The sequence below is a fragment of the Procambarus clarkii genome, chromosome 18, assembly GCF_040958095.1.
Source record: "Procambarus clarkii isolate CNS0578487 chromosome 18, FALCON_Pclarkii_2.0, whole genome shotgun sequence".
Classification (NCBI taxonomy): Eukaryota; Metazoa; Arthropoda; class Malacostraca; order Decapoda; family Cambaridae; genus Procambarus; species Procambarus clarkii.
The window spans coordinates 11,802,952-11,826,081 of NC_091167.1; the positions used below are offsets into that span (position 1 = coordinate 11,802,952).

The 23,130-nt window shown below is 44.5% G+C and overlaps 1 protein-coding gene across 1 annotated transcript in view; it reads right to left on the minus strand.

Annotated features, from left to right (window-relative positions):
• LOC123754682 (negative elongation factor A) overlaps nucleotides 1-23,130 on the minus strand; it is a 128,520-nt gene that overhangs the window by 80,992 nt on the left and 24,398 nt on the right. Inside the window, exon 4 of the mRNA XM_069326259.1 lies at nucleotides 86-251. Coding sequence (XP_069182360.1) covers nucleotides 86-251 — 166 coding nt within the window. The remainder of the gene's footprint in view (nucleotides 1-85; nucleotides 252-23,130) is intronic.

The following is a 23,130-nucleotide window of genomic DNA, read 5'->3' on the forward strand; positions in this document are numbered from 1 at the left end:
CAAGTGTAGCTTTACCGTGGCACATGCAACCATATCATGTAATATTCAAAGCAAACTCAAAAACGGAACAAAACAACAAACTAACTGGTATCGTTCATCTTGCGTGGCATGCCTCTGGAGCGTACTGGGACTGTGGGTAGTTGACTTTTCTTGACATTTGCCTGGGCATCAGCTGAACGGTTAAGCAGCTCTGCCCGCAAAGCTGCAGCCTTTGGTTTTCTCTTAAGAGCAAAGTGTTTGGTGAGAGGTGCCTGAAAGGTGAAATTTTACATAACACATTTAGCTCACTTAAACTTGTTAGGGATCAATAGTCAGTAGCTAGCTCTTGCTTCTGTTTATTAATAGCCAAATACAAAAATTTATGTTTAAAACTATCAAGTTATATAGTTATATAGGGGTTATATAGTTTAAAACTATATAATTAAAATACAAGAATCACAGCTTGACTAAATATCTCTCTCAGGAATAGAGACAAACTCATTCCATTTCCAAACTGATACAGTTGACAATATACATGAGACAACTACCACTATCCATTTTGGCTAAACCGTTAAAATGGTTAAACCCGTTAAAATGATCATTAACCCCTTAACTGCGTTGCCTCCAAATGTGACACCCCCGCAGTGCGCAGGAAATAAATTCTCTGGAAAAAATTCTTTTTTCTTTTTGAAGTGTCAAAAACCCTTCCCTCAGTATGGGTATGCAAAAAAAAAGTCGAAATTGTACTTACTTTGGCTGCTATGGGGTCCGGAAGTTGGGGCGTGACGTCATCATTCCCCGTGCGCCCGTGCCGTAAGCTCTCGGGGGCGGTGGGGCGCTCGGGGCGGGGCGCGCGAGTTGCCGCGAATATATTTTCGTTCATTTTTTGCGCACCTTTCCAAATACATTTTCATTGTTTTTATGTGCCAATCCAATGTATAATGAACACGTACACTATAATATCGCAGTACAACATCCGTACTGTCCGTAGACACTGTGTTACGTGCATGAAACCTGTGTACACATATGCAGCACATATTTACTATGTATCATGCTAATTTGTGTATATATACAATCTATTTACACACTATACACTGTCACACACTATATACATTCACCATCAACACATTCAGAACACCGCGTAGCAGCTGCTTCGTATGGGCCAATAGCAGCTGCCTCGTATGGGCCAATAGCAGCTGCCTCGTATGGGCCAATAGCAGCTGCCTCGTATGGGCCAATATCAGCTGCCTCGTATGGGCCAATAGCAGCTGCTTCGTATGGGCCAATATCAGCTGCCTCGTATGGGCCAATATCAGCTGCCTCGTATAGGCCAATAGCAGCTGCTTCGTATGGGCCAATAGCAGCTGCCGCGTATGGGCCAATAGCAGCTGCCGCGTATGGGCCAATAGCAGCTGCCTCGTATGGACCAATAGCAGCTGCCTCGTATGGGCCAATAGCAGCTGCCTCGTATGGGCCAATAGCAGCTGCCTCGTATGGGCCAATAGCAGCTGCCTCGTATGGGCCATGAACACATTCAGAACAGCTTGAGTGAGAGCAGCCACACCCAGCCAGTCTCCCTCACTCCAACATCTTACTCGCCAACATTGCTCCTCCCACCATATTGCTATAGTTCTTATTACACATGTTCTATATACCTATCTACATGTTTTATTTACCAGAACTATGCAAGTAAGCCGGTATTGTGTCCAAACAGTACAGTGGCCACCATACACTGCATGAAAAATCACACAGCAGACGACGCTACGATTACGTCACCTCCCTCACCAAAATAGCTCCTCTCAACATTCTCCTGTTGCTGTTCTTACACTATATACACACACTATATATACCCATGTACATATGTGTTGCCCATAGCGAACCACTAAGCTAGTATGGTGAGCAAAACAAGAGTGGCAGCCACACACACAATAGAGGCTACCTCAATTCTCGCCCTCCCTCCCTCATCAAAATTCCTCCTTCCACAATACTACGCACAACGCTAATTATAACCACATTCCTGCTATTATCACAATCCTGGTCACTAATTCCTGTAAATGAATAATTGACCACACGTTTATTTTGAAAAAGAACCTAAGAAATCATTTGAAGATTCCTAGATGAACGAAATAATGCTCTGGTGCTGTGGCTAGCGCTGTGAACATCGTGAACAGCATTGAATCACTGATATTTGAACATTATACCCAGTCATTATCACACTCAGGCTCTAATATAACACTATCATAGCTAAATAATACAAGTTATATATATATTTTGACATTATTAGGCGATGCTGTGGTCACATGCTGAACAGCAGTGCTGTGCGCTCATGCTGCGAGCGCCAGCCTTGGTTGCTCACACACTACTGAGGCTCCCACACCCGGGAATGTGGACCACGATTTTTTTTAAAGATGGCGTCTGTTTACAAGAGCCCTGAGGAAGCTGATGTGAACCCCATGTAGCCGCGGGAGTTTTGAATGGAACGTGAAAAATACAAATACCCGGAGGCGCGTTGCGCAAACCAGACGTGAGCCTGCAGGCGCGTTGCGCAGTTTAAGGGTTAAAATGGAACATTTTAACGGTCAGTAATATTACTGAACAAGTATGGACAGTCCCTCAATTCACGTGCATTTGGTCCACTAACCTAAATGTGTCCAGACACATCATCAATATAACATTTACATTTCATACTCCATTGACTTTCATTATCTATAATGAATCATCCTGGATAAGTATGCACAGGATATTGCCACACAAAGATAAAGCAATCCATTATTCATTAATTATTTAGCATTACAACTCGACCCAAGAAAACAGCAGCAAGAAAAAAAATACTGTATATGTGTAGAGTACAGTGAAAGAAGGTTAGATTAAGCAAACAAATTTAATCATTGCATTCAGTGTGAAGAATATATAGGATGAGTTTCCTGCCCAAAGGAACCACACAGTGATGAGTGGTGGGGTTGGCACAGTGATGAGTGGTGGGGTTGTCACACAGTGATGAGTGGTGGGGTTGTCACAGTGATGAGTGGTGGGGTTGTCACACAGTGATGAGTGGTGGGGTTGTCACAGTGATGAGTGGTGGGGTTGTCACAGTGATGAGTGGTGGGGTTGTCACAGTGATGAGTGGTGGGGTTGTCACACAGTGATGAGTGGTGGGGTTGTCACAGTGATGAGTGGTGGGGTTGTCACAGTGATGAGTGGTGGGGTTGTCACAGTGATGAGTGGTGGGGTTGTCACAGTGATGAGTGGTGGGGTTGTCACAGTGATGAGTGGTGGGGTTGTCAGTGTTGAGTGGTGGGGTTGTCAGTGTTGAGTGGTGGGGTTGTCACAGTGTTGAGTGGTGGGGTTGTCACAGTGTTGAGTGGTGGGGTTGTCACAGTGTTGAGTGGTGGGGTTGTCACAGTGTTGAGTGGTGGGGTTGTCACAGTGTTGAGTGGTGGGGTTGTCACACAGTGTTGAGTGGTGGGGTTGTCACACAGTGTTGAGTGGTGGGGTTGTCACAGTGTTGAGTGGTGGGGTTGTCACACAGTGATGAGTGGTGGGGTTGTCACAGTGTTGAGTGGTGGGGTTGTCACACAGTGATGAGTGGTGGGGTTGTCACAGTGATGAGTGGTGGGGTTGTCACAGTGATGAGTGGTGGGGTTGTCACAGTGTTGAGTGGTGGGGTTGTCACAGTGATGAGTGGTGGGGTTGTCACAGTGATGAGTGGTGGGGTTGTCACAGTGATGAGTGGTGGGGTTGTCACAGTGATGAGTGGTGGGGTTGTCACAGTGATGAGTGGTGGGGTTGTCACACAGTGATGAGTGGTGGGGTTGTCACAGTGTTGAGTGGTGGGGTTGTCACAGTGTTGAGTGGTGGGGTTGTCACAGTGTTGAGTGGTGGGGTTGGCACAGTGATGAGTGGTGGGGTTGTCACAGTGATGAGTGGTGGGGTTGTCACAGTGATGAGTGGTGGGGTTGTCACAGTGATGAGTGGTGGGGTTGTCACACAGTGATGAGTGGTGGGGTTGGCACAGTGTTGTCCAACATCAATCATTACCCAACTTCAATTATTAAGATGAGTCAGATTATAACCTACTGTATATACAATTAATCCAGTCTCATCATTATCATGAGATGACAACCATGTTCTGTACATGCATCATCATACAACCTTTATTATTCATTATACCTGTATATGTTACATACAAGTACATACAGTACTGTGCTGTATATTTAACATCTAAATAATTACCCATACTCTTCTTGAATTTTATATAAGCTGGCTTTATACTTTCCCAAATCTTGTACTGTATTCTTCGTCTAATATTGCTCTGCAATCTATACCTTGCATGTATTTTATTTTGTATGCATTTTGTAGTTACTAGAATATGGCTTCTTAACACTTTCGCCTGGGCATGACGCAGCATTGCGTCATCCGTTTACTGGCGGTAATTCCGGGGATGACGCAGCATCCACTTTAAATAATCGCTAAAAATCAGGTTTTTATCCGATTTTTTTGGGACTGGTTTTAAAATGCGCGCCGATGTCTTCCCATTTTCTTTGTTGAGCCTCGTGGCCCCAGGCGGCTTGGCACATGTCGTGGGCCCATTATTTTCGCTCCACTGTTGTGACCAATGTCGCCTCCCCTCGCATCTCAAACGTGTGAACATTTCGGCTATTTTCCGTGGCTATATTTCTTACTGCGGCTTTAGAAACTATCTACGCTTACTCCACGATGGATAGTGATCATGAACAAGGCCCTTCCAGGAAGAAAATTGTGAAAGAAAGGCTTGAAAAGGGCGGGAATAGGGAGTGTAGCTGGAAGGTGGCTGAGCACTCACTCGCGGCTAACACGTGGCCCGTCTTCAACTCGTCGGCGGTTGGAGCGTGACCAGGTTTTGTATTTTATATGCTAATGTTCCTCTAGAGAATTCTATTGCGAACCCATTGAGACCAAAATGAAAGACTTAGGATAAAAATTGAGGTGACCAGAGTGAAAATAGTGAAAACATTTTATCGCGTTTGCGCGCTCCTGGGTAACTCGTTTGCACTTTCTCTGCTTGCTGCGAGTAATTAGCCGGGCTTTTGGAGTTTATATGCATTTAGTGCTGTAGAGAATTCTATTGCGAACACAATGATACCAAATTTAATCTCGTAGGACGAGAATTAAGGTGACAAAGTTGAAGAGAGTATACACTTTTCAGAATTTACGCGCACTCCCGTGACACCCTGGGTCCCATATCGCACAGTTGAGGGGTGGCGAGCGGGGTGCGCCAAAGTGTTAACGTGATTAATTTTCAAATCTGTTTTAAAATTATCAATAATATCTATGAAAGCTGTAATGGTTGTATAGCATGAAATGCCCATCTACATAATGACACCACAATCGTGACTAGATGCTATACTGTATTCACCGAAATATACCGTGACCAGATACAATAATACTATGCCATGTGTTTGGCGACCTGTGTGTTGGTTTCCAATGGAAAGACACGCCTCTCATTTGTATGGAAATTTTGCCAGTATAACCAAGTATATATGGTTAATATCATGGCACTTTTTGTTTCAATGCAATTGCACTTCACTACAATATTATTACATCATACAGTACCTGGTGCTCAGCTGTTTGTTCTATGAATAAATCGTGACTAGCATCACGTGTCACAAGGTTCGCTAGCTCGTTCCTTAAAACCAACAAGTGTTTACATCAGATATTACTAGAAATGGGGACTTTACTTTCTCTTACTCCTGTGTGTCCAGACACTAGTATTGACCCTCATCCTCCCACCACATTTAGTGGTTCTTTCCTTAACCCTCAACATGCGGTCAATGTCAGTTGTCAATTATCTGGGCCACATCAGTTATTGTCATTTCATGATTACTGCCTTTATTGCCTGGGTTATACACTAATCTTTTTAATATATCCATAATAGTTAAATATGGATGTACTGTAATGAGTTGAAGACCCATGAACAAATTCTGCTATCATTCATTAATGGCTGACTATACAATGAGGTTATTATGTACTGCATTAGAGTATATGGTTATAAAATAATAATATGAACTTTCTCACCAGCATTTGAATTCATGCCTGGACAACATTTCCAGGCACAATCACAGAAAAAGTGGGTGGCAAGATTGTCTTTGAGATGTGTCCCTGTTTTGTTATCCCTGACATAGTAAAAACAGTAGAAATAGCACCACTCCATAAAGGAGGAAATAAAGCAGAGGCACAAAAAAATATAGGCCAATAGCAGTAACATCACACATAAAAATCTTTGAAAAAGTGATAAGATGTAACATCACAAAACACCGAATCACAGTGTCTGCATAACCCTGGTCAACACTTTCAGATCAGGGCACTCTTGCCTATCACAATTGCTGGACCACTATGACAAGTCCTTAGATGCCATGAAAGACAAACAAGACGCTTATGTAATATACACAGATTTTGCAAAAGTCTTTGACAAACGTGATCATGGTGTTATTGCGCACAAAATGCACTCAAAGGGAATCACCGGAAAAATAGGCAGATGGGTCTACAATTTCCTAACAGAACCCAATGTGTACTAGTCAACAGAGTAAAATCCAGACAATCAACCATGAAGAGCTTAGTCCCCCAGAGTACTGTGCTTGCTCCAGTCTCTCTCATACTCCTATCGGACACAAACAGGGACACAAACTACAGTACCGTATCATCCTTTGCAGATGACACTACGATTTTTATGAGAGTAGACAACATAGAGAACACAGCAAACTTTAAAACTAATGTAAATCAGGTCTTTCAATGGCCCACAGAAAATAATATGGTATTTAACGAAGACAAGTTCCAGCACCTGCATTATAGAAAAAATTAAAATATAAAAATGAAAACCCACGAACAAAACGTAGTTAAACCATACCATAGAACGTAAAAGCAATGTAAAGGATTTGGGTGTAATCATAGCCGAAGACCTTACCTTTAAAAAACACATTACAGTAGCCATCACAATTGCAAGAAAAATGACAGATTGGATAAAAAGATCCTTTCAAACAAGAAATGCCATACCAATGATGATACTTTTCAAGATGCTAGTGCTCTCTACAGTGGAATACTATTGCACAATAACAGCCTCTTCAAAGCTAGAGAAATTGCTGACCTGGAGAGCATGCAGAGACCCTTCACTGCTTGAATCATTTCAATAAATCATTTAAATTACTGGGATCGACTAAAATGCCTAATATCACATGAGACCAGAAGCTTAGCAGGATGTGCAGAATACCCCTGTTGAAAAGCAGAGGTGCAATAGGCACTCTAGAGGGAGAATTCTAACAACATAGAGGCCAGAGACTTTCAACACACTTCCACTACACATAAGGGGCATAACTGGCTGACCCCTCACGACAGTGTTCAAGAGAGAACTCAATAAGCACCTCCAAAGGATTCCTGATCAACCAGGCTGTGATACATATTTAAGGCTGTGAGCAGCTGCTTCCAACAGTCTGGTTGACCAGACCATCAACCAGGAGTCCTGGTCAACAGGGCCGCGGGAACCTTGACCCCCAGAATCAACACAAGGTAACCACAAGTAGTCAATAATAGATTTACATGCATTAATATTACATTGTGTAAACCAATTAGTGAAACCAGGAACATGAAAACATCCATAGTAAACATGCAAGTCCTCTCCCGACTTACCATCGTGTCAGCAACCCATGTGCACATGGTACTGAAAGACACATTGACTCTGCCACCCTGCTTCCTTCTATACTTTCCAAAAGTGTCATCAACATTTTATTTAAAAGTGAGAAAACAGAATTTCAGAGAGAAAACATTAGTTTTGATTTTCAATTGAAAATACTGTATGGCAAAAAAAAACAGTAACTTTAAGGGGGCGTCTGGTTGGCATCTGGGTCCAAAAATGCAAAAATGAAAACTCGTTCGATTTCAATCAAACTTTTTTGACAAGTTCTATATGAAAAGTGTTTCATCTGGTCCAAGTTTCAGCATCGTAGCATAAATAGGAAGGGAGAAAAAAAATATTGAAGTAGTTGTGAAAATTATGCAAAAATGGTCAAAATCGATTATCAATCAAAAGTGTCAACTGAAATCATAGCTACGACTCTTTGCTATTACAATAGCATATATTAAACAAATATTATAATTAGTTTAATTGGAAAAAAATTTTAAGAAAAAAAAAAGTATTTTTTTTTTTCATTTTTTTGGGGGCGATTTGCATCAAACTTACACACCTGACTGTACGTAAGCCTATCTGTAAGGATGCCAATTTTGGAGAAAATTGGTTGATGTCAACCTCAGCCACAGATTTTAGAACCTTAGACTTTATTCATTTCTGTTTTTTTTCAATTGACGCAAACGTTTACAAAACTGATTCCTTTTTTATTCAACTTACATGAAACTTACACTGTATATGTGGAGGGCATGTCTCTACATTGGGGGGCTTTCATTTTTCTCTAAGTTCATTTATTGATTTTATAATAGCAATAAACATGCCATATTTGCAAAAAAATTTTGGGGAACTTTGAACATTTGTATTAGGAAAACTAAAGATGTTTTGGAAATTCTAAAGCCCCAAATCCTTTATTATATGCTAATGTGTCAGAAAAGTGTCACAGAATAATTATATCTGAAACGTGTGTTCTGAAGTGTGGACTTGAAAATGTGTAAAAAACGTTGGAGAAAAAAAAAAAAAAAAACTCCCTTTCTATTTACGCTGCAGTACTGAAACTTGGGACAATTTAAGCACTTTTCATATACAACTAGAAAATTAATATTGGTTGACATTGAACAACTTTCATCTATAATCCTCTGACGCCCCCTTAAACCAGGGCACAAGTGATCCAAATACATAAAATGTCATTACTGTATTTATATATGTAATAAGACCTCAGTTTTAGGAAGCTCAGGTTACAGTGCACATATTTGAAATCCTCACTTACGCACCCAGTTTGTCAAACTACTGTACAATGAAACGAGATGACCACTGAAAAATAAAGTATGGACTACAGAAAGCAGGGCATGAGAAGAATTGCAAAGAGGGTGAAATCCCTGTACAGTCAAGTTCAGTAGGTAGCTATGACAAGTGAGTTTGAAATTAAGACTTCATTCAGTAAAACTTGCCTACTGTAGAAAAAACAAAAATTATTAATAATGTCTTTTACATTCGAAAATACACAGTACAGGGTATACGCAAATGGCTGATCTATATCACTGTCAAAAGAATAAAAACCCAGCTTGAGTGAATGAAATGCCTCTCTCCCTAAAGCTAATCTTGCGAAGATTGCTCCACACTAAAAGGTCACATCAATCATGGAAGTTTTCTTTGGCCTACCGGGGACCAGAGCTAGAACCTGCCATCCCTCACAGAGGCACAGGGAGCAAGTGACAATCCTCCACCCCCATTAGAAAAAGCCTCCAGGAAGTCAGAGATGCTTTACAGGCATTGGAGGAGTCAAAGAACACTTAGTCTTGCAACTGCCAAACAACTCCACAAATGAATCACACAGAAAGAATTCACTCAAATTAACTTAAAACTTGCTAGCACTGATTACCACCACCACGGGGCCTGGCACCAACCTTCAGTTGGCTTCCCTGGTCAGTTTTGGAGCTGATGAACAACCTAACAACAAGACAATAACCTGAATGGAGGGGGGGGACGGGTGAAGGGAGCCATTGGGCCTCCTGCAGAAAGAAGCATTTCATTACATTTAAGCTGAGTTTTTTATCTGACTGTTGTATATAATCTTTATCAGTCAGGATCATCTCTGACACTATCATCTCAAAATAATTGCAGTTACTCATTTTATTCGTCATTATTAAGTGGTGATGTGGCCCCAACCTACACAGCTGTGCTGTGGGCTCCAGCTGCACGTGCCAGCCTCGGTTGCTTTGGCAGTACCAAGGTTCTCACAGCCAGGAGGGATGTAGATTTTTTTCAATGCATCTGTTTACTGGAGTCCTGAGGAACAGGATGTGTACCTGCGGGAGTTTTGAACCCTACAATATACTGTATTAACAAAGTTCACATGTTAGGCAGCGCACCCACTTTCCTCATGATATCACAGTTTGTGCAGTACAATAGTTACTGTAACCACTTGCTCACCAGAAAAAAGGCAATAGACCTGTGGCAGAAAAACCAGATGTGAAGATCAGAGGAGTAGGCTGAACCAGTGAAGGATGTCCCTGGGCCGACCGTATGGAGGAAACGGAGCAGCAGAATATGCCCTAGGTTTGGATACCAAATAAGCAGTGCCTGAAACCAAGACTGATCCAGAAGAATAACACACTCTCCCTGTAAGACTCCAACCTGGCCATGACCTGGAGCAACAGGTGAATCAGGAGGAAGAGGTACAGGAACACCCCCCCCCCCCAACCGTGACCAGTGCAGGCGAAAGGCAACTACTGCGAAGCCTTACACTCAAAGACTGGCACCGCATAAAACAGAAAGGTGCCAAGACCTCAACAATGGAAAGAGATCCACATCCAGAAGCCCAGTCTCTCTCTATATTTAGGATACCTTCATGCAAAATCTTTCCCAGATTCATTGCTTTCATGTGTTAAAACATACGGCATGCTTGTTTAACCACTAAGTGTGCCGCATCGTAATATGACAACCTTGTGATGCGCCAGAAAAAAATGATTTCCAAAAATTATTCTCTTATATTATTAAAATGCGCACTCTGATACCGGGAAACTAAAATAAAATATTGTATGTGACATACTTTAGCCACGATGGAGCTGAGAAGTTGAGCAATTTTGGGCACTGAGTGATTAGGCATTCAGACGCTTGCCCCAGCCTCCCCATAGAGCGGCAGATGCTGTGAATATAATTTTTCATAATTATTTCAATGTCTCTCATTGTTTTTTCTCTCTCTTTTTTTTTTTTTGCTGTAATATTATTCAAAAGTGTGTAATTTGAGAAATTTATACTGTATAATGAAATATGTGGGAACATTTGAACCATGTTAAAAAATATGTGGCTCATATATAGTGACATTATATTCTTATATCATCAGAGTTTGTGTTGTTATTACACTACATACACACTTTATAAACTATCTACATTTTTGGTGCACCATAGTCAACCACAAAGATCGTGTGTTGAGAGAGTATTATACACAACAAAAATCCAAGGGCAGCCTAGTGCCCAACAGCCAAGTGTAACAGAGACTGCCCCCAAACACATTTTACATAATTATTTTCGTGTCTGGCTTTATACCTAATTTTTTGCAGTAACATTAGTCATTAGTGTGTAATTTGTGGAATTTATATAGTTAAATGTTTGGAGCATTGCTATGCTCAAAATGATGGAACTCATATATAGTGACACGTATATTACATTCTTAGATCAATAAAACAAGCAGTTTTTCCTGTTATTATACTATATGCAAATATTCATGCTACGTTGCATTTCTTGGAACATATTAAAGTCGTACACTGAGGTTTCACTAAATAAATTTCAGACCAACAGTCCTGTTTTTAAAAATCCCAATGTAGGAGAAAGAAAATGATGTAGAAGCAAAATAGAAAACAAAGTAATGTACTGTACAGTACATGAGGGCTAACTTAAATATTGGTAATGGCCACTACTTATACTGGACTGAAAATTAAACTTTTCTGTGGAGAGCCCCTTCGGCTCCTCGGAGCTATACCGGGCTGATGTGTATACAGTATATTAGACCGTGGCAACAGTCAGTCGAAGGAGTTCTAAGCCTATTGGGGACTAGAGCCAGAACCTGGCCCCCTCAAGAGAGGCACGATGAGCAATGGCCTAAAGACACCCCCCGTGTCATTGGAAGCAGTCTTTGTCTGCCACCTACCAGGTCAGGCACCCAGAAAGGTAGAAATCTCAAAAACTACTGCTGGTCAAAAATTGCAAACTGAAAGCCGAACTAGCAAACAGAACTCCCCAGTTTAAAACAAGGAAACAAAAGACATGCTACTAAGTGGCTCCCAGAACTGAAGGGTAAGAGCTACGAGGAGAGGTTAGAAGCATTAAACATGCCAAAACTAGAAGACAAGAAAAAGAGGTGATATGATCACTACATACAAAATAGTAACAGGAATTGATAAAATCGACAGGGAAGATTTCCTGAGACCTGGCACTTCAAGAACAAGAGGTCATAGATTTAAACTAGCTAAACACAGATGCCGAAGAAATATAAGAAAATTCACCTTCGCAAATAGAGTGGTAGACGGTTGGAACAAGTTAAGTGAGAAGGTGGAGGCCAAGACCGTCAGTAGTTTCAAAGTGTTATATGACAAAGAGTGCTGGGAAGACGGGACACCACGAGCTTAGCTCTCATCCTGTAACTACACTTAGGTAATTACACTTAGGTAATTACACACTAGAAAGTGAAGGGATGACAACGTTTCGGTCCATCCTGGACCATTCTCACAATTGACTTGAGAATGGTTCGGGACAGACCGAAACGTCAGGTTTTTTTGTTTTTTTTTTTTTTGAGATATATACAAGAGTTGTTACATTCTTGTACAGCCACTAGTACGCGTAGCGTTTCGGGCAAGTCCTTAATCCTATGGTCCCTGGAATACGATCCTCGCCGCGAATGAATCGTTTTTTCATCCAAGTACACATTTTACTGTTGCGTTAAACAGAGGCTACAGTTAAGGATTTGCGCCCAGTAAATCCTCCCTGGCCAGGATACGAACCCATGACATAGCGCTCGCGGAACGCCAGGCGAGTGTCTTACCACTACACCACGGAGACTCTTCACTTTCTAGTGTGTGGTTTGATCAACATATTTCAGCCACATTCTTGTGACTCCTCGCTTGCAAACAAACATGACGTCACCACAACTGCCGCACATCCGATCTTTTCCGATCCGGTTTTCGATCTGGAAGATCCTGTGTATCGAATTTACTCAGTTTCTATGATCGAGCCACAGAGATATTACAGGAAAGAGATGGTTGGGTTGACTGCATCTATCTGGACCTAAAAAAGGCTTTCGACAGAGTTCCACATAAGAGGTTGTTCTGGAAACTGGAAAATATTGGAGGGTGACAGGTAAGCTTCTATCATGGATGAAAAATTTTCTGACTGATAGAAAAATGAGGGCAGTAATCAGAGGCAATGTATCGGAATGGAGAAATGTCACAAGTGGAGTACCACAAGGTTCATTTCTTGCACCAGTGATGTTTATTGTGTACATAAATGATCTACCAGTTGGTATACAGAATTATATGAACATGTTTGCTGATGATGCTAAGATAATAGGAAGGATAAGAAATTTAGATGATTGTCATGCCCTTCAAGAAGACCTGGACAAAATAAGTATATGGAGCACCACCTGGTAAATAGAATTTAATGTTAATAAATGTCATGTGATGGAATGTGGAACAGGAGAACATAGACCCCATACAACCTATATATTATGTGAGAAATCTTTAAAGAATTCTGATAAAGAAAGAGATCTAGGGGTGGTTCTAGATAGAAAACTATCACCTGAGGACCACATAAAGAATATTGTGCAAGGAGCCTATGCGATGCTTTCTAACTTCAGAATTGCATTTAAATACATGGATGGCGATATACTAAAGAAATTGTTCATGACTTTTGTTAGGCCAAAGCTAGAATATGCAGTTGTTGTGTGGTGCCCATATCTTAAGAAGCACATCAACAAACTGGAAAAGGTGCAAAGACATGCTACGAAGTGGCTCCCAGAACTGAAGGGCAAGAGCTACGAGGAGAGGTTGGAAGCATTAAACATGCCAAAACTAGAAGACAGAAGAAAAAGAGGTGATATGATCACTACATACAAAATAGTAACAGGAATTGATAAAATCGACAGGGAAGATTTCCTGAGACCTGGCACTTCAAGAACAAGAGGTCATAGATTTAAACTAGCTAAACACAGATGCCGAAGAAATATAAGAAAATTCACCTTCGCAAATAGAGTGGTAGACGGTTGGAACAAGTTAAGTGAGAAGGTGGTGGAGGCCAAGACCGTCAGTAGTTTCAAAGCGTTATATGACAAAGAGTGCTGGGAAGACGGGACACCACAAGCGTAGCTCTCATCCTGTAACTACACTTAGGTAATTACTTAGGTAATTACATCCGTCTGCGCAGCCCCCCTCCCCGGGAGGGGGACGGGGGGGTCCCCAGACTTCCATGCCAGCAACTCTCCTCAGTTCAAGAGGCTGTTGTGTTGATGATGGTCAATCGCTCTGGCTCCACTTTTTACACAGTGCTACAGTGCGGTGTTGCTGCTCTGTTTTGGTGGCGTGTGAGCTGGAATAACAGAAGAGTACTGGGGCTGCATGCACCTAGGGCTACCTTTCTTAGGTGCCCCTGTAAGTACTGCCTTTGCAGCCTCAGGGTTATCTTCCATGAGCAGTTCAGGAGCAGCTACCTCCATGTGGTTCTGTCGCTGCTCAGTGATTGCCCGCCCTTATGGGTTCAGGTGGGGAGGTTCTTACTCCAGTTTGCCCTTGGGTAGGAGGTAGTTTCGTCACTGGCTGGGGCATGAGGTACTGTGCAGCTGTCTGATATACGCAGAGACTGGTTCTGTTCACCTGGAGACGTGCTTTTGCGGGGCTTTTCTTTTGTTTTTTTTGTTTTGCCTGGCGGGGGTCTGCCTGGTGTGGCAGTAGGACCACTTGTGGGATTTTGGTGACCCTCCACTAGGTCCCCGTGCTTGTACATGTAGCAGGGGTTCAGCTTTTAGTTGTTTGCTTGGTAGCTCTGGGATAACCGGTTAGCAGTACCTTGCCTTGGCTTCCCTTAGCAGTCAGCCTAAGGGCCTTGTAAACCCCCTTTGGGGATCAGTGGTCCAATGTAGGAGACCTCCGAGTCCCACCTCGCCTTGTGCGAGTTTGAAGGTTGCTCTGTCCCCTTATCTCAGGATGACACTCACTGTCTGCCTCCACCTTGCTGCCTGTTAGGATCAGTGACACCTATGACCCGGAGTCCTGTGAGTAGTGTTCTTTGCTTGCACTCCATTCACCCAGTCCACCGAGACTGATATTCGGGTGCAGGAAGCATTAGCGTTGCATGCAAGGTTTAGGTTGCAGCAACGTGCGAGGTTTAGGTTACAGCAACGTGCGAGGTTGGTTGCCTTTCTGGATGCCCCGCAGCTGCCCCGCTGAATTATACTGGTTGTGAGACTCGGGCGGCCTCGGAGATTACCCCTTCCGGATCGGCAGCGGAGGTATTCGAGTCTGGTCGTCCTGCCGGAGCTTTTGGGCCATGCCAGCGGGCCTCCTCCATCCTGCTTTTCTGGTGGACTCTGCTTTTTCTCAAGAGGCAGAGGGTTTGGAGGATGGCTTGGCCCCAGGTCCTGACGTGGAGGATTCCAGGGCTGGGGAGGAGTTATCTTGGGGGGCCCTGGGCCCCATTTGTCCCCGCTTGGGTGTTTGGTACCCTCAGCACGGAGCTTGTTGTTACAGGGGGAGAGGCTTTCCTATCCCCTCCCTGTACGATTTTGTTACGAGTTCGACTCCTCCCCGGGTTCGGTTCCAAGTTCCCTTGGGTTCTTCGGTTCCCTCCTTCAAGGTTTTTGGCTTCCCACATCCCACTGAGGAAGGTGTGGGAGGCCCTTGCGGCTTACCTCCTGCGAAACCCGGAATGCGCCTTGATATTGAAGCCTTCTTCTTTTGAGTTTGGCTCCACTTTTTCCTTAATGGGTGCATTGCAAGGTGCCAGAGTCTTCCTGGCTGACAGACTGCCTTTTCTTTCGTTGGGGGGCTTAGCATTCGTCCTGTCGGACTGCGCACTTGGATGGCGAGAGTTGACTACGGTCGTTCAGGTTTCCTGGGGGGCGAGTTGGAGCACCTCAATGCGTGCTTGTTCTCCAATGTCCTTCCTTATGATGTCTGCCAGGTGCGGCTTCACGTGCAGGTTCCCTCCTTTCGGCATCCCTGGTGGCCGAGGATTTGGGCACCGGTGGGCACTTGGCTTTGGTCTTGTGCTTCTTTTCCCTGTGGGTGCTGTCTTCAGACTGGCTCGTGGTGGGTGTGGAGGAGCTGGGTTCCGGGCCAATGTCAGGTGTGCTTGCTTCAGCAGCTCGGGCGCCAGCTGCCTTGTTGAAGTTGTCCGCGCCGTTTTTGGGGAGGCGGTGTCTGTTCTTCGCTTCTCATCTCACGTGCTGGCAGGTGGTGCTCGTCTTAATTCTTGGAATCGTTTTGGGCCCTGGCTCTTCGTTTTTTGTCCCCCTTTTGTCAGTTGCTGTTTGCAGAGTCTGCAGTGGTGCATTTTCTGCAGGTGGCTTCGTCTAGTTGATGGTCTATATCAAACTTGTAGGTTTTCCAGGGAGGGGGGGGGGGCAGTGGAGGTTCTGCCCTGGGTCGCACCAGGTCTCAGGGTTCCTTCAGTCGTCGTAAGCCAGTAGTGCCAGATTCGGGACTGGCCCTCCTGCGGAGTCGTTGACTCAGTGATCGCTCCGAGTTTCAGTAGGACTCTCGCAGGGGTCGTCAGCCCTTTCACGGTTCGACCTGTTGGCGGGGCGATGGGGGGGAGCCTCGCGCCATTTGTTCTCGCCTAGTCCCACGATTTGTGGGCAATTCGGGTCCTTTCCCTCCGGCCTGCAGTGGCGTTGCTTCTTTCTTTCTCCTTTGAAGGATTTGCTTCAATCCTTCTCCTTGAAGGATCTGCAAACTCCAATCCTTCTGTAAGGATTGGGGCTTGCAGGGCGGGCCTCTTCCCCTGCGCTCTGTCAGGTCATCCTGGAGTGGGTTTCCTGCCTGTCTTCAGTTCCAAAATGGGACTGGACAGATCTGCGATTCATACTGGGCTTGCCCTGTATGATCCCATGGGTCTTTTGCCCCTCCTTTCAGATGACCACTCTGTCTCGGGTCCTGCTGCTCTTTGCGGTTGGATGGTGTGTCTGGACCTTCGGGACACGTATTAGCATGTCCCGATTCATCCAGTGCTCAGGGACTGGTTCGGTTTTGTCATGGAGTGACACCGATTCTTTGCCTTGCTTCCAGTTGGATCTGGTACTTTGCGTGTCCACACGCCTTAATCGGGTCGTGGTGACACGGTTGCTTCCGGCTTACCTCGACAATTGGCTGGTGTAGGCTCCGAGCTGTGTCTGCTCGCCAGGGATTTGGTTCCTTACCAGCTTGCCGGGTTCATGTTCTTGGTGTACTGGAGGTCCCAATTGGTTCCCTCTCAGGTTCGGACTGGGCTGGGTCTTGTGTGGGACTCTCGGACTACTTCCTTGTCTCTCCCTCTGGTGGCATTGTTGCGGCTGCGGTCCTGCTTATGACTATTTTTGGAGGGCACCCGGGTCACACGTTGGTTGTTTGAGCGGCGGTGCGGGAGCCTGATCTTGGCCGTGCTGGTCTATCCGTCAGGTCGGATCTGGCTTCAGCAGATGTTCTGGCTCTTCGGGGGCGTCCCTTCCGCCGCTCTCATAATCGCTGTGTTTAGATCTCGGGAGCCTTGCATCGGGTGCTGCGTCGCCGGCATCCTCTGAGGGTTTTTCGGGGTTCTATGCCTTGACGCCTCCCCGAGCCCTCGCTCAATGTGTTCACAGATGCCTCGTCTCTCAGTTGGGGTTTTGTGACCAGTGCTCACCAGGCCGGCCAGAGTCTGTGGGGTCCGTCCTTCCGCCGGGCTTACAGCACGGCGCAGGAGTTCGCGGTTTATCGCTTCAGAGGGTTCGCGTTGCTCATGGAGCAATGACCCGGCTCCATTCAGACTGCTCCTCGGTGGTTCATTGTCTGAACTTCGGGGGTTCGATGCGGTCCTTGGTGATTTGGGGCTGGTCGCTTCAGGCAACTCGTTTGCCGACTCGGGGTTTGGCTCTCCTGGCGGTTCACATTCAGGGGGGTGTCAGACGTACTGGCGGATGGCCTGTCTCGGTTCATTCCCGTATCCATGAAATGGACGGTCGACACAGACTCGTTCAGTTGGCTCTGCCGGACACACCTAGAGGTGGACCTCTTCGCATCAACTTGGTCGAGGCGCCTTCCAGTGTGTGGCGCCCTTCCCAGACTGCGTGGCCGTCAGGGTCGATGCCTTTCGGCTGGACTGGTCGAGTTGGGGTTACCTGTAACTCTTCCCACCGGTTCAGTTGTTGCTCCAGGTCCTGGTTAGCTTAGAGAGACTTTCTAGGGATGAATGGTCCTGTTGACTCTTTGGTGACCAGCCCGGCCCTGGTTTCAGGTGCCTCTTGCTTGATGTCTGAACCCGAGCAAGAGGCAGCTCTTTCCCGCGGCTCCACCTCTTCCAGCAGATTGGACCATTCCAGTACGTGGCTGGTTCGATTTTCTCTGCTTCTCGTGTCTGGTCTTTTGACGCGGGTTTATCACCACTTGTATGGAGATCAGGTGGCTTAGTTGGTGTCCCACCTGCAAGTTCGTCTCGACGACAGTATGAACTTTCCTGGCGGTCTTTTCGGCATTTGTCTCTTCGTAGGTTGTCTTCGATTTCTGGTCGGTTTTATCCTCTCTCTCTCTCTCTCTCTCTTGGTTGTTTCAGGACCGTCTTCTTATGCCAGATACTGACGCTTCGTTTCGGGCGGAGCCACTGCAGCTTGCATTTGGGGTGGATGTCACTTCTGCTCCATTCCGCAAGCTTTCTTAGGCATTGTTCACCTCCGGCCTGCTCATGCGCCACCTGAGCTGTCTTGGTCGTTGCACTGGGTGCTCTCTGCTCCCTTCTCCTCGGTTTGGGGTGGCCCCCTCAGTTCAGGACTGTTTTCTACGGCTCTTTTTCTTGTTGGCATTGGCCTCTGGGGGGTCGGGTCGGAGAGTTTCATGCTCTCCTCCAGCGCATGGGTTTCTGCTCTTTTAGTACTGGTGGTCTTTTCTTCGTTTGCAGCCTTTTCTGGTGAAGAATGAGTCTGCTGCTTTCCTAAGGGGTCTTTTGGTTGTTGATGCTTGGTTGGTTCGGCCGGGAGCGCATTATGTTTTGTGTCTGTGTGTGGCTCTTCGCCGTTATTTGCGCGTTACGGCCTCTATGGCAGAGGACGCGCTTTGGGTTGACCCAGTTCCCCTTCTTCCCTATAACAAGGCACGGGTCTCAGGTTGTCCAAAGGAGTATTCGGTCCAGCCAGCCTGCGGTCTTTCCCCGTGCCCACGCCGTTCGTACGTTCGGAATTCGAATGCTGTTTTGGTAATGTCCTGGCCTATCTTTTGGGCATGGGGCTACTGGAGGTCGAACAGGGTCCTGGCTGCACATTACCTTGTTAATGTTCCTAGTCCTTCTCGGGCGTGTATAGTCTTGGGTCGCAGGTTGCGGCCTGTTGTCTCAACTTTGAGTTAAGGAGCGAGTGACGACCACCTCCCAGGTGAGACCCTTTTCTTCTTATCTTTGATTAGGTAGCTCTGGGGAGCTGAAGGGGCTCTCCACAAAAAACTAGTGTTGCATGTAATGAAACGCCATTTTCTGGGTGAGACCCGGAGGCTCCCCGGCATCCTTCCCTCCCTCCGGTCAGCGGTTTTTCTCGTTTTTGATATTCGGCCTCTGAAGTGAGGAGAGTTGCCAGCGTGGAGGTCTGGGACCCCCCCGTCCCCCTCCCAGGGAGGGTGGGAGGTTGCACAGACGGATGCGCGGCGGTTGTGGTGACGTCATGTTCGTTTCCTTGTTTTTAATTGGGAGTTCTGTTTGCTAGTTCGGCTTTCAGTCTGCAATTTTTGACCAGCAGTAGTTTGTTTGGAGATTTCTACCTTTCTGGGTGCCTGACCTGGTAGATGGCAGACAAAGACTGCTTCCAATTACACAGAGGTGTCTTTAGGCCTTTGTGCCTCGTGCATTCTCTTGAGGGGGGCCAGATTCTGACTATGGTCCATGGTAGTCATAGAACTCGTTCGATTGACTGTTGCCATGGTCTAATATATACACATCAGCCCAGTATAGCTCTGGGGAGCCTCCGGGTCTCACCCAGAAAATGGCGTTTCATTACATTCAACTCTGGTTTTTTGCTTACTGAAAATAACAGCACAAAATACTGTAATGTACATAAGAATTATATAATTCTGTACTGTATAAGATAATATAATACAACCTTACAGTTATGTTAATAAATTATAAAGTAAATTTACATGCTGCTGAAAGACGTACAGTACAACTCATCAGCTGATTACAGATATAAACAAACAAGGCGAGTTCCGAGTTCGATATCATTGGTAAAAAGTTTCCTTCGACAAGAAGCATAACGGGTAAACAGTCTAACATGTAGCAATGCTAATGAAAGGCCAAATGAAGACAATATTTGGCGGCATATAAGATGCACTTTCTTATTTTTAAAAGATGCACTTTCTTATTTTTAAATATCAAAAAAGTGCGGCCGTATTACGGATGGGAGACCGAGGGCCATCGTCCGGCTAGGGAGCCGGACGATCATACTGGGTAAGTTCTCTAGGCACAAAAATCATTGCTAGTAATAAAATATTGAAAGCAAGACGAGTTATCACAGTCTGTTATCGCAAACTCATGATACGTCGGCAGTTGTGAAGGTACCTCACATCATCTTACCCAGTATACATAAAACACACATCATGGGTCATATATTATTTAACGACTGTGTTACCTTTGAGACATCTTTAGTCATTATCCAAGTTAAAAATAATCCTAGAAATTTAAAAGGAATGTTCAACTTTCATCCGTCTGTCAGCCATTTGCAATGCGTGAATGACAACGCCACCAGTGAGCTGTGATGGTGCGCCACCCTGGTGGCCTGATGCGGCAACAGAACATCACATCCAGAAATACGAGTTTCACATCCTGTATAGCAATTCTATTGCCCATAATATCAACTGCACCACAGCTGATCTTAAAAGAGGTAAGAGTTGTGGTACAAAATCCACTTTGAAATATCTTTCAATAAATGTATGATGAAAATAAAATAGGTTTTTCCACAAAATATCCTCGTAAATTATGGGTGTCCTATTCGAGGGTGCATCTTTTACATCGGCAAATACGGTAATAAGAAACCAAGCAAAAAGTGCTAGGCAGGTATGATATGGGTGAGTGAGCAAAAAAATGACCAATCATCATCATTCCCAGTACCCTCGGAACGTAACCCTTACTTAGATCATTAGGCCTACCTACTTACCTGTTGGTGATTTCGAGGATCAATGTCCCCCATGGCTCGGTGTCTGACCAGGCCTCCTGGTTGCTGGAATGATCAGCAACCTTGGCCTTTCGATGTTGCCACTTGTAGCCTGATGTTCGAGTTGATTAGGAATCCTTAGAAGGTGCTTGTCGAGTTCTCTTTTGAATACTGCTAGAGGTCAGCCAGTTATGCCCCATACAGGTAGGCAAAGTGTTGAAAAGTCTTGAGTCTTTTGATATTGATTGAGTTCTCTCTCAGCATGCTTATTGCACCTCTGCTTTTAAGTGGGCTATTTTGCACATCCTGCCATGCCTTCTGGGGCTAGATTCACGAAGAAGTTATGCAAACACTTACGAACCTGTACATCTTTTCTCAATCTTTGGCGGCTTTGTTTACAATTATTAAACAGTTAATGAGCTCCAAAACACCAGGAGGCTGTTTATAACAATAACAACAGTTGGTTGGCAGGTTTTCATGCTTGTAAACTGTTTAATAAATGTAACCAAAGCCATCAAAGATTGAGGAAAGATGTACACGTTCATAAGTACTTGCGTAACTGCTTCGTGAATCTGGCCCCTTGTCTCATGTGATCTTATTTCTGTGTGCAGATTTGGAACAAGTCCTAATATTTTCTAAGTTTAAATTATTATCTCTCTCTCCAGCCTGCACTCTAAATAATACACATTTAAAAGTTTTAGGTGGCCCCTATGAATTTAGATGTTTTATCGAGTGGATTCTTGCAATAAAAGATCTTTGCACACTCTCCAGATCAGCAATTTCTTCTACTTTGAATGGGGTTGTTAGTGCGCAACAATATTCCACTCTCAGAGAGCACCAATGTTTTAAAAAATATCATGTTAGGGCTATTTGTCTATAATTTTTTGCATCAACTTTCCTACCTCCTTTGTGAAGTGGTATGATCTCCACTGTTTTAAGTATGTCAGGGATAACATAAGTATCTGGGCTCTGCCTCCAAAAGATGTTTAGGACCTGTTATGGTGGTTTTTTGCAATTGTTGATGAATATGGAATTCCAGAAGTATGGACCTGGTGCAGTGCATGAGCTTCTTTAAAGATTCTATGGATTCTTTAAAGTTGAGTGGGGTTAGGGTGACATCTGATATATGGCTCAGAGGTGTCACATTAATAAAGAACTCATTTGGATCATTGATATGCAGTGTGTTCGGAGGGTTCACTAAAAACAGATTATACTGAAACCTCAGTATCTCTCTCACTTCTTTGCCGTCATCTGTGAATGTTCCATCACTCTTGCACAAGAGCCGAATGCAAGATATAGTTTTTGTTCCCGATTTTGCATAGGAAAAAAAATACTTTGGATTCCTTTCTCTTTCCCTTGTAGTCTTTTGTTCTATTTGCCTCTCCTGGATTTTATGAGATTCTTGAAACTTTAACTCAATCATTTCTATTTCTCTACATACCCTTCTATGTCCTTTTTGGGATGGAATTGAGGATTTATGATGCTCGGCAATTTGTTTTCATCGCCTACAGAGGGAATGCCATTCTTGTTTCAGTTTGCATCTTTTTCTCTTTCCCTTTAGTGGTATGTGACTTGCACATATTTCTAGTGTTACTGTGCTTATTTTGTAAAGGCACTGGTTTAAGTTTGCATTATTTAGCTGTCTTTCCCAGCATATTTCTGTGTAGGCTTGGTTTATTTACTCCTAGTTAATCCGATTATTATTGCAATTGAATTCACTGAATTCTCCTCCTCTTGGATTTCAGACTGGCTGCACAGGTCTATTGCCCATGCTTGTCTGAACTTATGATCTAGGTAACATGTATTTGTAACATGTATTTGGGTAGGATACCTGGTTGATGCCTGGTTGATGGGGTTCTGGAAATTCTTCTACTCCCCAAGCCCGGCCTGAGGCCAGGCTTGAATTGTGAGAGTTTGGTCCACCAGACTGTTGCTTGGAGCGGCCCAAAGGCCCACATACCCACTACAGCCCGGTTGGTCCTGGAACTTCTTTTAGAAAACAGTCTAGATTTCTCTTGAAGATGTCCACGGTTGTTCCAGCAATATTCCTTATAGTCGCTGGGAGAACGTTGAACAGCTGCGGACCTCTGATGTTTATAGTGTTCTCTGATTGTGCCTATGGCACCTCTGCTCTTCACTGGTTCTATTCTGC